General features: G+C 41.9%; 1 protein-coding gene across 1 annotated transcript; it reads left to right on the forward strand.

Moving 5' to 3' along the window:
• Positions 1-3,440: 3,440 nt before the first annotated feature.
• LOC134163158 (heterochromatin-associated protein MENT-like) lies at positions 3,441-11,673 on the forward strand. The gene is made up of 8 exons (XM_062617754.1): positions 3,441-3,582; positions 4,672-4,848; positions 5,763-5,849; positions 6,236-6,373; positions 6,913-7,030; positions 7,740-7,882; positions 8,984-9,151; positions 10,299-11,673. Exons 2-8 carry the CDS (start codon positions 4,681-4,683, stop codon positions 10,707-10,709), a joined length of 1,233 nt encoding a protein of 410 aa, XP_062473738.1. The 5' UTR covers positions 3,441-3,582; positions 4,672-4,680; the 3' UTR covers positions 10,710-11,673.
• The last annotated feature ends 2,599 nt before the right edge of the window (positions 11,674-14,272 follow it).

Consider the following 14,272-nt stretch of genomic DNA (forward strand, 5'->3'; position numbering starts at 1 on the left):
TGTGTTCTGATGATGCCTCTTTCTTGCATGCAAAGGGGCTAACACATGTACTTTCTAATTTTGCCCCACAGCAATTGGAAAATATTGAACAACACTGTAGAACTGGAAAAATATAAAACGCATGTCTTGAAACCTTCTCCTTTGTGACCTTTTATGCATTTAATACTGTTGCCAGCCCAGCACCCCACTGCTTTACTCTCATTTTACTTCGCCACTTATTTCACCAGTTTGAGGCAAGATCAAATTAGGCAATCAAGCCTTTAATACAGACTCCCTAAGAGCTTTCTGGAAGATTACATGCTGTCCTGGGTTCAGCTATAACAAGTATTTTTCTCCTTCTTAGTAGCTGGTGCAGTGCTGTGTCTTTTACTTTTCAGTCTGAGAACAGTGCTGATAACACCGATGTTTTTAGTTGTTGCTAAGTAGCACTTGTCCCAATCAAAGACAAGACTCATGCTCTGCCAGTAAGGAGGGGCACGGGAAGCTGGGAGGAAGCAGAGGCAGGACACCTGACCCAAACTAACCAAAGGCGTATTCCATACCCCAGCACGCCATGCCTGGTATAATAACTGGGGGCAGCTACCCAGAAGGGTTAGATCACTGCTCAGGTAGGGCTGAGTATCTGTTGGTGGGTGGTGAGCAGTTGTATTCTCTTCCCTTGTTATTTCCCTTATCATTATTATTATTGGTGGTAGCAGCAGTGATTTGTGTTATACCTTAGTTACTAAACTGTTCTTATCTCAACCCATGGGAGTTACATTCTTTCAATCCTCCTCCCCGTTCCTCTGGGAGCAGGGGGGAGGAAGGGGGGGGGGGAGTCAGCAAGCAGCTGTATGGTTCTGGGTTACCAACTGGGCTTAAACCACAACACATTTCAGAACATATTTACTCCCATCACAGCCCTTTCTCCTAAGAGAGAGTCTTAATCAGTCACGCGTGTTTGTAGGGGGTGCTCCTAACTCTCTGAATACACAACAGAGAGCAAAGGACTGGGTCTTTTACAGGACTTGCATACTGCAACAGCATCTTACTAGAAACATCTCTTCTTGAGATGGCAGGACTCCCTGTCCTGGGTTCAGCAGTAGCAGTCATGTTTCTCCTTCTTGGTAGCTGGTGCAGTGCAGTGTTTTGACTTTCGGCCTGGGAACAGAACTGATAACAATGATGTTTTGGTTTGGCCAAGGACTTTGTGAGCCTCATGCTCTGCCAGGGAGGAGGGGAAGCCGGGAGGAAGCAGAGACAGGACACCTGACCCAAACTGACCAAAGAGGTATTCCATACCACAGCACGTCATGCCCAGGGGTAACTGGGAGTTAGCCGGAAGGGCTGGGAGACTGCAGGGTTGGAGGAGGTATTGGTCAGAGCTTGGTCAGGCTGGGGGGGCGAGTGATCGGTCAGGTGGTGGTGAGATGATGTATTCTCTTCCCTTGTTATTTCCTTTATCATTATTATTATTGGTGGCAGCAGTAGTGATTTGTGTTACACCTTAGTTACTAAACTGTTCTTATCTCAACCCGTGGGAGTTGCATTCTTTTTGATTCTCCTCTCCGTCCCTCCGGGAGTAGGGGGAGGGAAAGAAGGGGGGGGGGGGTGAGTGAACGAGTTGCCTGACTGGGTTTAAACCACGACACTCCCTTTTCCTGACAGAGAGCAGACTGCTGACTGCCACTGAGTCCTTTTTATTTTCTTCATGTGGTTAGCTGCTTCCAGGGCTCCTTCTAGCTCTGCTTCCCAAATAGAAAGGGCATAGGAGAAGTGCTGTGAAGCAAGTGCTTAATTCTATCCCCATACCACCTCAATAGCACTACCTCTGTATCAGCTGTGAAACATGATACAGGTCCCCTTTTGCATTCAGATGCTATTCTGCCATGCCATGCTTCACCTAATGCAAGGGCTTCACGTTACCATGGCCAAGCCTCTTAAGCACTTCCTAATGTGCTTCAGGAACAAAGACAGGAAAGCCACAGCTGGGAGGCCAAGGAGGAACATAACCATGACAATGTGCACCCAAACCAAATCATAGGCTATTAAAAACAGTGGAAGTATGAGTCAACTTTTTTCTCTCTTTCAACTATTTTAAGCCTAGTTGCAAAGATGCCAGTTAATGTCCTCTTGGCAGTGCTAGATCATTACTAAGTGGCAATGACCACAACACTTGAAGGGTGAGCTGCACGTTAGGGAACAACTTTTTCCTCAAGTGAGCAGCACAGCACCAGAGAAGGTTGCCCAGAAAGGCTCCAAGCAGGAAGTTGGCCTGTGGATGTCCCTTTCAATTAACATGTGTGATTTTCTCTATCTTGTCAACAGCCATTCTGCCTTGCCACCTCCCTTTTTCATCCTGCCTGGCATTCTTGCACCTTGACTAGCAAAGAGAGCTAGCTTGCTTATCCTCAGCATACATTTTTGGGACTTGGAGCCTCTCACTTCAGGGCTTGGGCTTTCCCACTACCTAACCATTCAGCTGACCTTTCTCCTATCCTGACTTCTTGAGGACTTACTCATCATATTAAACATTTGTTTAATTTCTGTCATTTCTTCACTGCCTTGCACAACACTGATTTCTGCCACTTTTTACAAGACTTGGCCCACTCTGTTCCTGTAATCAGGCTTGCAGCAAAATGCTTAGCACACTGTACAGTTTCCTTCCCTTCCTCCACAACCCTTCCCCTGTCATCCAGGGTCTTACAGTTGTTGCCACCACCTTCTCCTTCCACCACCAAACAGCGCCCTGTCTCTTTTCTGGGACCGCAGAGTGACAACTACTGTGCTATGTTTGCCCTCATTTTATTTTTTCACTCCATCCTTGCTCAAGCCCTCCTAGTGGGGTTGTTTTAGTCCTTGCCCTCCTTCACTACCTGCAAGTACTGTGCACTAACTCGGTGCTTTGTAGCATTTCTCTCAAATGATTCCCAACCACAGCTGCAATGAGATTTCTTCACCACATAAATAGTGGGGTGTCCATTCCTTACCTGAAGGGTCCTTCATGGCCTTGCCTCTGTCTATGTTCTTAATGATCTCCAGTCTGAATTTGCACTCTCTGTGTCTAAACCAATCATTAAGCTTGACATTTTATGCTGACGTACCACATCTGAAACCCAGGAGTCACAGCTGCACAACGCTGCAGAGGAGAATCAGGCCTACAGCCCCTGCTTATATTCAGAAATAAAACCCAAGCATTCTAGTTGTGCAACATTTTCACTAGTCTTTTATTTTAAACAACAGACCAGCTACCTTCAGTTATGTCCACAACACCAGAAGACCATTGGAACAATTGAACTGTTCTGCTGTCCTGTCAGTAGACCATCATGGTGTAACAACAGAGCTGAGATCGTAAATCCATTGTCCTTTTGAAATGCCTAAACATGAAAAGTGACAAGGTCAACAAAGAGGACAAAGTTACGTAAGGTCTTTTGGGGATGTGGTAAAAAGGAACTTTGTGTAGGCAGAAACCACCTGGATGGAGGGGAGAAGGAAAGGGAGGTGCAAGGACTACTATATTTCTAAATGCATTCCTTGCTTAACACATAAACACAGAACCTGACTGAGGACAAGACATAAGTCTTCTCTCTCACAGGATCAGAGGTAAATATTTAAATCAATTTAAGTAACTTTTCTGATACTTTTAAAAACCAATCTGTGGCTCATATGTCTGTATAAGTTATTTAAAATATAACACTGCTATAGTGCATTATTCTACACTGATATTTTTCTAGATGTCATCCCTTAGAGAATACAGATCTCTGAGGCTAAGGAAAAATGCTAATTTGGGGCATAACATCACAAGAAGGGAAGTTTTCTTAGGGCAGTAACTGTCTTACTAATTAAAATCTTCAGTTTGCAATGATTTGCAACCAAACAGTTGATAAATACCTTTAGACTTCAGAGATTGTCCCATAATTTCTGTTGCTCCATTCCATAGATATAAATCTCAATAATAATATTAACAACAACAATAACAACAATGAAATGTTTCTGGTCTCTTAACTGGAAAACATAAGGCAGGCACTATTGAGCAGATATTTTAAAGTCTGAAATACTCATAACCTCAAGGAATCTGCCCGTTTCTGGGAAAAATAAAATTGCTGGAACGTACGGGAGGGATGGTAGGTAAACATCATGAGTAAAACTCTATCTAAAAGCAAACACCAGAATAGGTAGCTGGGCAGGAAAAGCACATGAGCCTAAGAATTATGTCTAAATTCTTTCCTGGTTTCAGCTCTCAATTCTACATAGATCAAAGAGGAAGTAGTGGGAAACTCAGGTGTGCTGTAAGCCTATGTACTAAAATCACATTTAAATTCTCCTGGAACATTACTTTGATAAATCATTAGTTAAGCACAAAAAGGAAGAAAAATAAGCAGCTTACAAGTTTGCACATTTTTGAAAACCAAAAGCAGAAAGAAACACAAAGAAAATGGCAGCTCTGTAGAAGAGGACATATGTAAAATCATATGAAAATATTATTTGAATAACAAAAAAACCTAAAAGAAATTGCTGCTTCTAACAGATGGAAAACAGCATCTGTGTGGAAGATAAAACATACAACTAGGCTATTAGTTTTAGTGGGTGCCAAGGCATCGTGTTGCACATGTGACATTTCTCACTAATATGCACTGTGTATGTAATTTTAAACATTCAAATAGTACAATTCTGCCTCTTGCCTCTTTCCAGGTTGCAGCAATGGAACTGATCTCAACATCAGTTGGCAAGTTTACAGTTGATCTTTTCAACAAGCTGAATGAGGCCAACAAGGGCAAAAACATTTTCTTTTCCCCCTGGAGCATATCATCCGCTCTGGCTCTGATGTACCTGGGTGCAAAAGGCAATACAGCAATAGAGATGGCAGAGGTAGGTTGCTCTATGAAGCATACATCCCACATAACACCGGTCTCCTACAATGGCTTGCAAAATTCAGTGCTAAATAGATAAAATTGCCACCACAATGACAAGGAACCAAAGCAGACCAGAGAATGAATGGTAAATTTTACTAATTTCATAGCAGATCCCCCACTTCTCCACTAAGAGAAAGTGTCCTGTGGGTATCATACACTGAGCACAGAGGTTCTGTGAACCTGACTTCTTCTAAATTATTCTACACCTTCTAATTCATCCTGTGATTCTACAATTCTGTCACAGATGGGATATTCCCTTTGAGAAGCAAAGAGCTGGTTCCAGTAGCACCTAACTGGCAAGAGGTTGCAGATCCCAGCACCCTCCCTCTCTCCCCTGTCCAGGATGCACATTTCTATCTTGATTTATACTTTCTTAAACAACTGCCTGACAATCCAGCAGGAAAACAAGAAGGGCTTCGTTATCTCCACATTCTCTGACCCAATCCTTCTTACTGCCTGGCATATTGCTGGCTCAAAGGGGATGTTCAGCACTGCCCAGGACTCTCCTCTGAGTCAGTATGTTCCCATTCAGATGCCTTAGTACCATTATCTTGAGTAGAACCATTTTGGGTTTGCACAAACACACTGCTATTGCTGAGAGCAACAGCTGTGGAAGGGAGTTCAGCCTTGCAGCATGCAGACGGAAGCACTGTGTCAGTGCTGCGGGAGGGGGACTGTGCAACCCATTCTTACTCTGTGGGATTTATGTGTACTAAAGCTTCACCATCCCTTTGATTAGTCACCTAAGCACCAGGTAGTGCAAAGAGTTATCATAGGGAGCAAAAGAAGACAACCATTTGACCCCCATTTGGCTTTAAGTCACACCAGTTCCTTCTGCCTGTTTCTCACCTTCGGAAACTCTGCTTGCAGGTTCTTCATTTCACACAAGCAGCAAGATCTGAAGGCTCTTCTTCTGTGGCCAGACCTTCTCGGGGGAGACCAAAGAGAAGAAAAATGGTACCTATCAGAACTGAAATCCAAACATAAAGAAACCTGAGAATCAAAATATCCAAACACAGCTTTAGAAGTCTTGTATTTCTTGACTGCCACTCTCTTTAAATTACAAACCCCAACATACTTCACAATGGATTCAGGTTCAGTTCCTTTCACTCAGATTCTGAGAAGCATGAAAGGCAAGTCGTTGGGATAGTCTGAAAGGTTTGCTATATGACAAATCAGTTAGTCCAGCCATAAAGAATATGCAAATAGCAGTGATGGTAAACTTAGAAAAATAAAAGGGAAGAGAATGAAATGCAAATCGCTCTCCCACATACACCACTTAGTGTGCTTTAAAAACTTCATTAGAAAATGCAATTTCTGAACATATGGTTTCTCTTTCCAAGGATCCTGAGCACAAGCAAGCTGAAGATACCCACTCTGGCTTCAAAGAGCTCCTGACTGCCATCAACAAACCCAGAAGCACTTACTCACTGAAAACTGCCAACCGCATTTATGTGGAAAAAACTTTTGCATTATTGCCTGTAAGTTAAGTCTCAGACAGCAGGAAGAAAAAGTGTAAAAAATATTTCTTGTTTTAATTGCCTGCCATTAATAGATCAGGTTTGAAGCTGCCCCTGAATACTGTAACTAAGATCCCTGGAATCCAGTAACACACTTATCTGGAAAATTACCAGTTGGTTTGCTCATAGTATTTAAGGATTCACTGCCCTTTGGCTATAGGGTAGGGACGCCTTTTCGTGCAACATGTCTTTATTACTGGAACCCCCAACATATACAATTATAAAAGAGGCATTAAAATAAGCACATCCATGGGATGTGCACAGTCTTCCTCCTTTTTCCAAATGAAAGTGGGAACAAAAGAAGAGAATATTCTGTCCTTTGGTTATTTCTTAACTGTTAATCTGTAGTCTAACAGAGAGTAACAAATAAAAGCCTGCAGTACTCTAGGCCCAGAATCTATCAAGAAGTCCAAGAGCTAAAAAATTCCCTTTGGGACTGAAAAATCCAGTATAGTATAGAACTGACTTCTTTTTACATGTGTGTGTGTTTTATTTTTCAGGTATACATACAGCTCAGTAAGAACTACTACAAAGCAGAGCCACACAAGGTTAGCTTTAAGACAGCACTGGAACAATCCAGAAAGGAAATTAACACTTGGGTTGAAAAACAAACTGAGGGTAAGCTGAACTCAACCCAACGTTTTTCCTCTCTTATTAAGTCAGCCTGCCATTTGCTTTGGGCAGGTGCCCTTGCCTCTCCACATGCTACTGCAGCAGCCAGGTCATGCCTTGCAATGTGGACAGTGAGCAGAGACGCAGTGGGAGGACAGAGAAAGAGCAGCACACTTAAGCAGCTTCAGATACCCAATCCAGACCTCAGTGAGCTCCCTGGGGAGACTCCCATCAGCTCTGCAGTGCTTTTCATCAGCTGGTCCTCAAGCACAACTGCTGCCCTGATGCTGCACCCATGCATCACAGGCAGAGAAGGCAGAGAAGAGAAACACCTCTGCTTGCCAGTGTGCTCCAAGGCAGGTGGGAATGCCTACCCAGCTATACCACTCTGCACCAGCCAGAGGTGCTGGCCTTCTTTTACCTGGTGTAACAAGCTGGTGAGACAGTATATGGCCTCCTGCTTCTAGCTGCTTGCCATGAAGCTGTGATGTTTCCTGGGGAAGGAGTCAATCTCTGTCAGCTAGCCAGGAGAATCAAGCAGCAAACAGCTTTAGAAACTTAAACAAGCTAATTGATTGATGTCAGGGGAGTATTTTAAGGAGTACAGCACTGAGGCATGGACTTTTTCACTAAGGAGCTGAATTGAGAGAAAAGTCAGTAAACACGTCCTCACTGTGTTACACTAGAATAAAACCAACTCCTCTGATTTCAAAAGGCAAAATCAAGAATTTGCTGAATCCACGAGATGTGGCAACCTCCACGAAGCTGATCCTAGTAAATGCTGTTTACTTCAAGGCAGAATGGGAAGTGAAATTTCCGGAAGGGAATACAGTTTTGCAACCCTTCCGACTGAGCAAGGTAAACTCCTCCAGTAACCTTCTTACTGTAAACATCCTGGTGACAACAGCTACTGCTGAAATCCATTTCATAAATCTTTTAGGTATCCCTGTAGTAACTAGGCTTTCTGTAAAAAGCTGGTTACAGCAAAATGTGGCAGTGCTCAGCTCACTGGAACATTAAGATGCTGCTCAGGTAGATGTTAATGAGGTCCAGGTAACAGCTACCATTTCCAGAAGTGCTAGAGTCACTGAAGACATTTTTTTAAAACAGTGCTAAAAGGGCTAGGTTGTAAAATCATGATTTTGAGACTCCACGCTTCATGGGGAGGAACTAAATGCCATGTCATAGGCGAGTGCAGTTCCTGGGCCTCTGTGCTGAGCAGCCTAGCTAGGCACAAGCACACCTGCCCCAATACAGCTGCCTCAGGGTACCCTGAATGGCTGCATGGTTGGGCAAGACTAGAAGAAATGTGAGTGGATGTATCTTGAAGAGGTGTCAATGAATTCCCATCAGAAGACAAGAGCTCTCTGCAATTTCCACCAAGTGTATAGCTTCTGCTTTCTGATTAGCATGTATACAATGGCTGCTACCTTGAATTAAGGGCTGCAGATGTTAAGAGAGGTTACATACTCCTGCAAAGGTGACTGCTTTCCAGGAATATCCCTCTCTATGAGCCCCTTTGCTGAGACAATAGTGTCACCTCCTGCTAAGGGCTGTGACATAAAGAGCAAACTGCTCTTTTTATTGCCAGAGAGGGGGGCCACAGAAGAAGTGCACAAAACTCATCCTCTTAAACCATAGCTGTTTCCCTGTTGCAGTGTTGTAAGACTATATCCCATAGCTGCTCCATCTCCATAATCCCCGCAGACATTTCTAACTCTCTTATGTGGGCTGCTGTGCATGTTTTGGGAAGAAAAGAAAAATCAGAACTCAGCAAAATATTCTAGGACAAATGACAAGATAAGAAACATTGTCTAGTCAAGAAAGACTTTGGAAATGAATAGCAAATCACTGTTGTAAAAGCTGCTTACAAAAATGTCCTCTCCCTCTACTGCACTGAGTCACCATCATCCTTCCTTTCAAGAAATGATTTCTTACTTATAAATAAATACTTCACAGAACAAGACCAAGCCTGTGAAGATGATGTGCGTAAGAAATACATTTCCAGTTCTCATCATGGAAACACTGAATTTCAAAATGATTGAGTTGCCATACGTGAAACATGAACTCAGTATGTTCATCCTCCTTCCTGATGACATCAAAGATGCCACTACAGGTCTTGAACAGGTAAAAAAGTATGCTACATCCATTTTGTATCACCACTCAGCCATCAAATAAAAAGAAGACAGGCTGGAAGCTGTACTTTGCCCTCTGAGGAAATGCTCTTTGATCTCCTCAATAGCTGAATAAATTTAATACTTATCTAATGCCAAGAAGGTCCTCCACAGTGAGTGCCCTTAGTTTGATAATAACTGAAAACAGTTAACACTGTGCATAAGCAGATGCTTAGCTCTTTACAGTCCCATGACTGACACCCAATCCCACATGACCTGTAAGGGTTAAATCTCCTTTCATTGCCCATTCAGAAGTGACAGTACTGTACAAGTATTCACAGCTTCCTCCTGAGATAACAGACACCTCTTCTCCATGATCTGGAAGTTTACTACCCATCTTGTTCTCGTTCTGTTTGCCACACACACATTCGTTTGCTGCCTGAAAAACTAGGATTTTGATGTGACTGATTTGCTATAATAATGAGATCTGCCACTGTAGTTATTACAATTGCAAGACAGTAAAATTCTTGGCCTCTGTTATTTCAAGAATACCTGCCATTGCTCTCCTTCTTTTGATCTGAGCTGAACCCTGGTAACATAAGGCTGAGGACAGAGAACGGCAGTGAAAGATTTTGCTGGAATCAGTCTGCTTTAAAATTGCCAAGGAAACAGGTCCAATATTAACACTTGTTTCTATGGAACTGGACCAAACCATTTGCTACACCGCTGGCAATATCTTAGCAATTTCCTTCACATCAGCACTGAATTTAAAGACAGTGACATGGTTTAGTGGTGAACTTGGCAGTCGTGTGGTAAATGTTGGACTTGATGATCTTAAAGGTCTTTTGCAACCTAGTTGATTCTATGAAAGAACTGACTTAGGGGATGGCAGCTGTTGAGTGCCCTGTCTTTTCTTTTGCAAGGAATTTTGGAGAAATGGTTCTCAAAACTTTACAGCATTAAGTCTCAGGTATTTGTTGCACACCTTGCCTCTGATCATCAGAGAAACCAATCTATATTTTGTGCTTTCAGCTAAGTGCTAGATTTGCCATTTAAAGATTGTTTCATTCATGAAATTGTCATGAAATTGACTAATTCATTGTTAAGAAATTGTTTTTTTCCTTGTAAACATCAAATTCCTTCTCTTTCTTAAATGATAGCTGGAGAGAGAACTCACATATGAGAAGCTGTCCGAATGGACTGATTCCAAGAAGATGACTGAAACTCTTGTGGATCTATACCTACCTAAGTTCACACTGGAGGAGAGATATGACCTTGGTGATAATCTGGGCAGCATGGGAATGCGCAGCGCCTTCAGCAGCAATGCTGATTTCAGTGGAATGGCTGAGAAGGGTGATGTGCTCATCTCCAAAATTATTCACAAGTCTTTTGTTGCAGTTGATGAGAAAGGCACTGAGGCAGCTGCTGCTACTGTAACTGTAACAGTAACAAGTCTACCAGTTAGCCATGCTCTGAAATTTAAGGCTGACCACCCTTTCCACTTCTTCATCAGACACAACAAATCCAAGAGCATCCTTTTCTTTGGCAGATTCTGCTCTCCCCTAGAATGAGTTATTACTTGCTCCTAGACAGTGCCCTATGTTCACTGTTCAATGGAAAAATATGAACTGCAGTGTTAAAAGCTCAACCTTAAGCCATGTAGCCATATGTGCTGAAAGTGTATGTCCTTTTTCTTCCTTCCGAAGTAAGGCAGCACCCAGAAACCACCCTGTGCCTCAAAGACCACCCCTCTACTGCTCCTAATTGTTCTAATCAGACAGCCCTCCACAGATAACAAAGTGCAGAGTTTTGCTCCCTTGCATTAAACCTGCTCTTCTGGCTTTGTTATTTGAGAGTAAGGTGGAGCCATAAAAGCTCTCTGCACACAGGCTTTCACCCAGCCTTATGCCAAATATGACTTCAAAGGAAATGCAGTTTGCACTCTTCAATCTCCCAGAGAGGAAAACCAGATTGTTGGAAGTTAAAAAAAAAAATAAAAATAATACAAACCCAGAATAATCTCAAAATACCCCTTACCTTCTCCTGTCTTACAACACATATATAGAAAAATTACATTCCTCCTCTCCTGCCCCTGAAGCTTCATGAAAAAAACAAGGCAGTGAAGGCAAATAGTCCAGCCCTTAACATTTAATTGCTGACTTCTAATCTGCTTGCATTTTTCCTCAGTTTTCTCAACTTTGTAGTTTAAGGTTGCTGAGAGTTCCAACCAGAAAAATGCTGAAAAAACTATGAGCAACACGCTTTTTTGATACTTCTTATTGATATGCAATCTAAAACATCAGAATTAAAACCTCCTCCCTCTTTTTAATTTCACCTAATTATACCTGTTTCCTGGCTAATATCTGCATGGTTTCCTTGGTACCTGTATTTTTGACCAGTATATGATTAGTAACTTATGAGTGCATCTCAGCAAAGATAGTCATAGTATTGATCGAAACACCAGTGAGATTTTGATTGATGCTTTACTTCATAAGTTTACCATGACCTGCATTTAATACAATAAATTAACCCAGAGTTGTGTTTGTGTTATTAAGGACACTGACTTACCTGGTTCTCTTAAAGCATCCTGTAAGGAGCATGGCTAGAGCATGTTTCCACTCTTGCCATTCCAAGTCAACCACCACATCATCCCAATTGACAAATCTGAGGCACTTTAATACAGTAGTGTCTTACTTCCACTAGGCTTCAAACAGCCCCCAAAACACTGTTACTCAACATGTTATTCTAGGCATTTACTAAACATATCTGTCACAACACATTATTAATAAAAAGTCTGACTAGAGCCTGTAGCCTAGAAGAGCACCTTCCAAACACCCCTTTCATCCATGTAGAACAGTGAACAGGCAATGCTGAGGGCAGCAGTTGTGCTTTCCTGTGGCCATAAGGAATAGCAAAAAGTTTTGTAGCCATTGTGGGACTCTAACCACACATCAGATAACATTATCTAAGGCAAGATGTGAATACAGGAGGGAGTTTCTGTGAAAAAAATTTGCTCTCAGCAAAATTCCACCTATAATTACAACTCACTTCACCTCCACTAAAGGTATTCTATTTGAAATACATTTCCACCCAACAAAATATACCTGTATCTTCTTCCCTGTACAAAGTGCTGCTTCTGCAATCAGTGCCCTCCCTTGTCTGCAACCCTCAGGTCAGGGTTCAGCTGTCTGTCACCAAGGACCTAACTTGATGCAGCCCAGTTTTGTGTTATTGACTCAGATTTACTAAGAAGTTTGTTGTTTAAGTATGGAAAAGCACACGAGTGAAGGCCATGTAAAATAGAAAAGTAAAAACACACAGACCGAAGTTATTGTCAGGATAGAATAGCAGCATAGCAAGGCTTCAGGAAATGAAACACTTGCATAAGGAGGTAAAAAATCTCAATTTAAAAAAAAAATTAAAAACTGAAAGGTAACAACTAGCAACTTAGCCTCTTCTAGGGAGCAGCAAAGACCAGCCCTCTTCCACTTGAGTAATGTCTGGACAGCAAAGACTCACCAGGGTGGTAAGCATGTCAATTCTTAGCCTTATATCACGTTAATCCTATCTCTCTGCTGTGGGTGTTCAACAATAAGTAATAATGGGGAACTCCTAAACTGGGTATAACCAGTTTGAAGAGACACTTCATGTAAGAGCAAAAGTTGCTCAAAGAGGTGAGAAGAGTTCCATGCCAAACTGATTGAAAGGTCATTCCATGCTAATTTCTGTACATCCCTTCACTTACACAAGGCCCTGCAAAGCAATACCTCTGAAGGGTCCCTGAGGAACTACAGAATGGTGTCTGCCAGCTGCTGAGAAGTGCAAAGGGTCAAACAGGCTGGTTTTGTCACCAAGCTTCTCCCAGTTTCAGCTTTGCTTGGAAGATGATGCCAAAGAGCACACTTTCCAGTAGTCCTGTAGGACATAGCTGAATGGGACTTCCTGCAGAGTAAAAATCTGTAACTGGACTTAGTATAGCACAGATTTTAAACTGTGCTCCTTTTTACTGCATGTAACTGGAAAAGAATTGATCTTCAATAAACACCAAAATGGTCCACTCGGAGTGGACTGTTTACAAGGTACAGTTATGGGAGTGTCAGGGAGTGTCATCAAACAGACAGAAAGACCTCACATCCATGCTCTGCAAGATGGGGACAAAAGATGGTTTTGAAAAAGGCCAAAATAATTAGTTCATCGGTGTGCTAATTTTATCAAAAGACTTTTTATAACTTTTTGTCAGAAGTCAATCCCTTTAGGTCAACAGATCAGGTGTTGTGATGCTGTGAAACTTTGTTTCTACCATTCTGGTTACAGATATTCACTTATTTCCTCTTGCTATTTCCATTTGGCGCAGCAAAATCAAGAGCACCTCTTTTTCAGCCAGTTTGTTCCCCTTTGAAACTTCTCTCTCTCTTGCTAAACAGCATCTTGCAGCAGCTGGAATATACCACAAAGAGTGTCTACACAGTTTGGGTACCCTTTCTTAATTTTCCTGTATTTTTGGCCAATCTTTATAGATTGTAGTACCACTAACTGATGTTCAGGTTTTTTACTTCTCTTACTCATTTAGCTAAAAAATAGACAACAGCAGTTTCAAATACATAGCAGAAACATTTCTTAAACACATAACTGAACATAATAGCATCTAATACATTTATAAAGCAAGAAAATAAGATGGATATTCCAGGCACAAAACCTGCACACAGTTAAAAACAAAATGCTTGAAAAAGGAGGCATGTGTATCATGCCTCCTGAACCCTTGTATGGCATACTTACCAGTCAGATTTGAAGTGAATATAAGCACAAAATTGTAATTCTGGTTCAAAATATGGACTTGTACACTTTATAATAATGCTTTTTACACACGACTGCATGCTGATAATTGGTTTATTCTGTGTGTGTCATACTAGTGGGCAGGCGCCATTCCTAACTAATCATAAATGTAGCAGAAAAGACATATAACGATTGCAAAGGAAATGCATCAATGCAGTTTTAATAGAAGCCACACAGATAAGAGCAGAGTAAACCTGGAGAATTGCTAATCAAACTTGTTTAAAGGAAGAAATGAGGGAACATGTACGTTAGTACACGCATAGGATGTAGAAAAGGGAGGTGCAAACACTTCTACATTTCC

Source organism: Pezoporus occidentalis, unplaced genomic scaffold (assembly GCF_034315485.1).
Source record: "Pezoporus occidentalis ecotype Australia unplaced genomic scaffold, CSIRO_AGI_Poc_V1 ctg2, whole genome shotgun sequence".
NCBI lineage: Eukaryota > Metazoa > Chordata > Aves > Psittaciformes > Psittacidae > Pezoporus > Pezoporus occidentalis.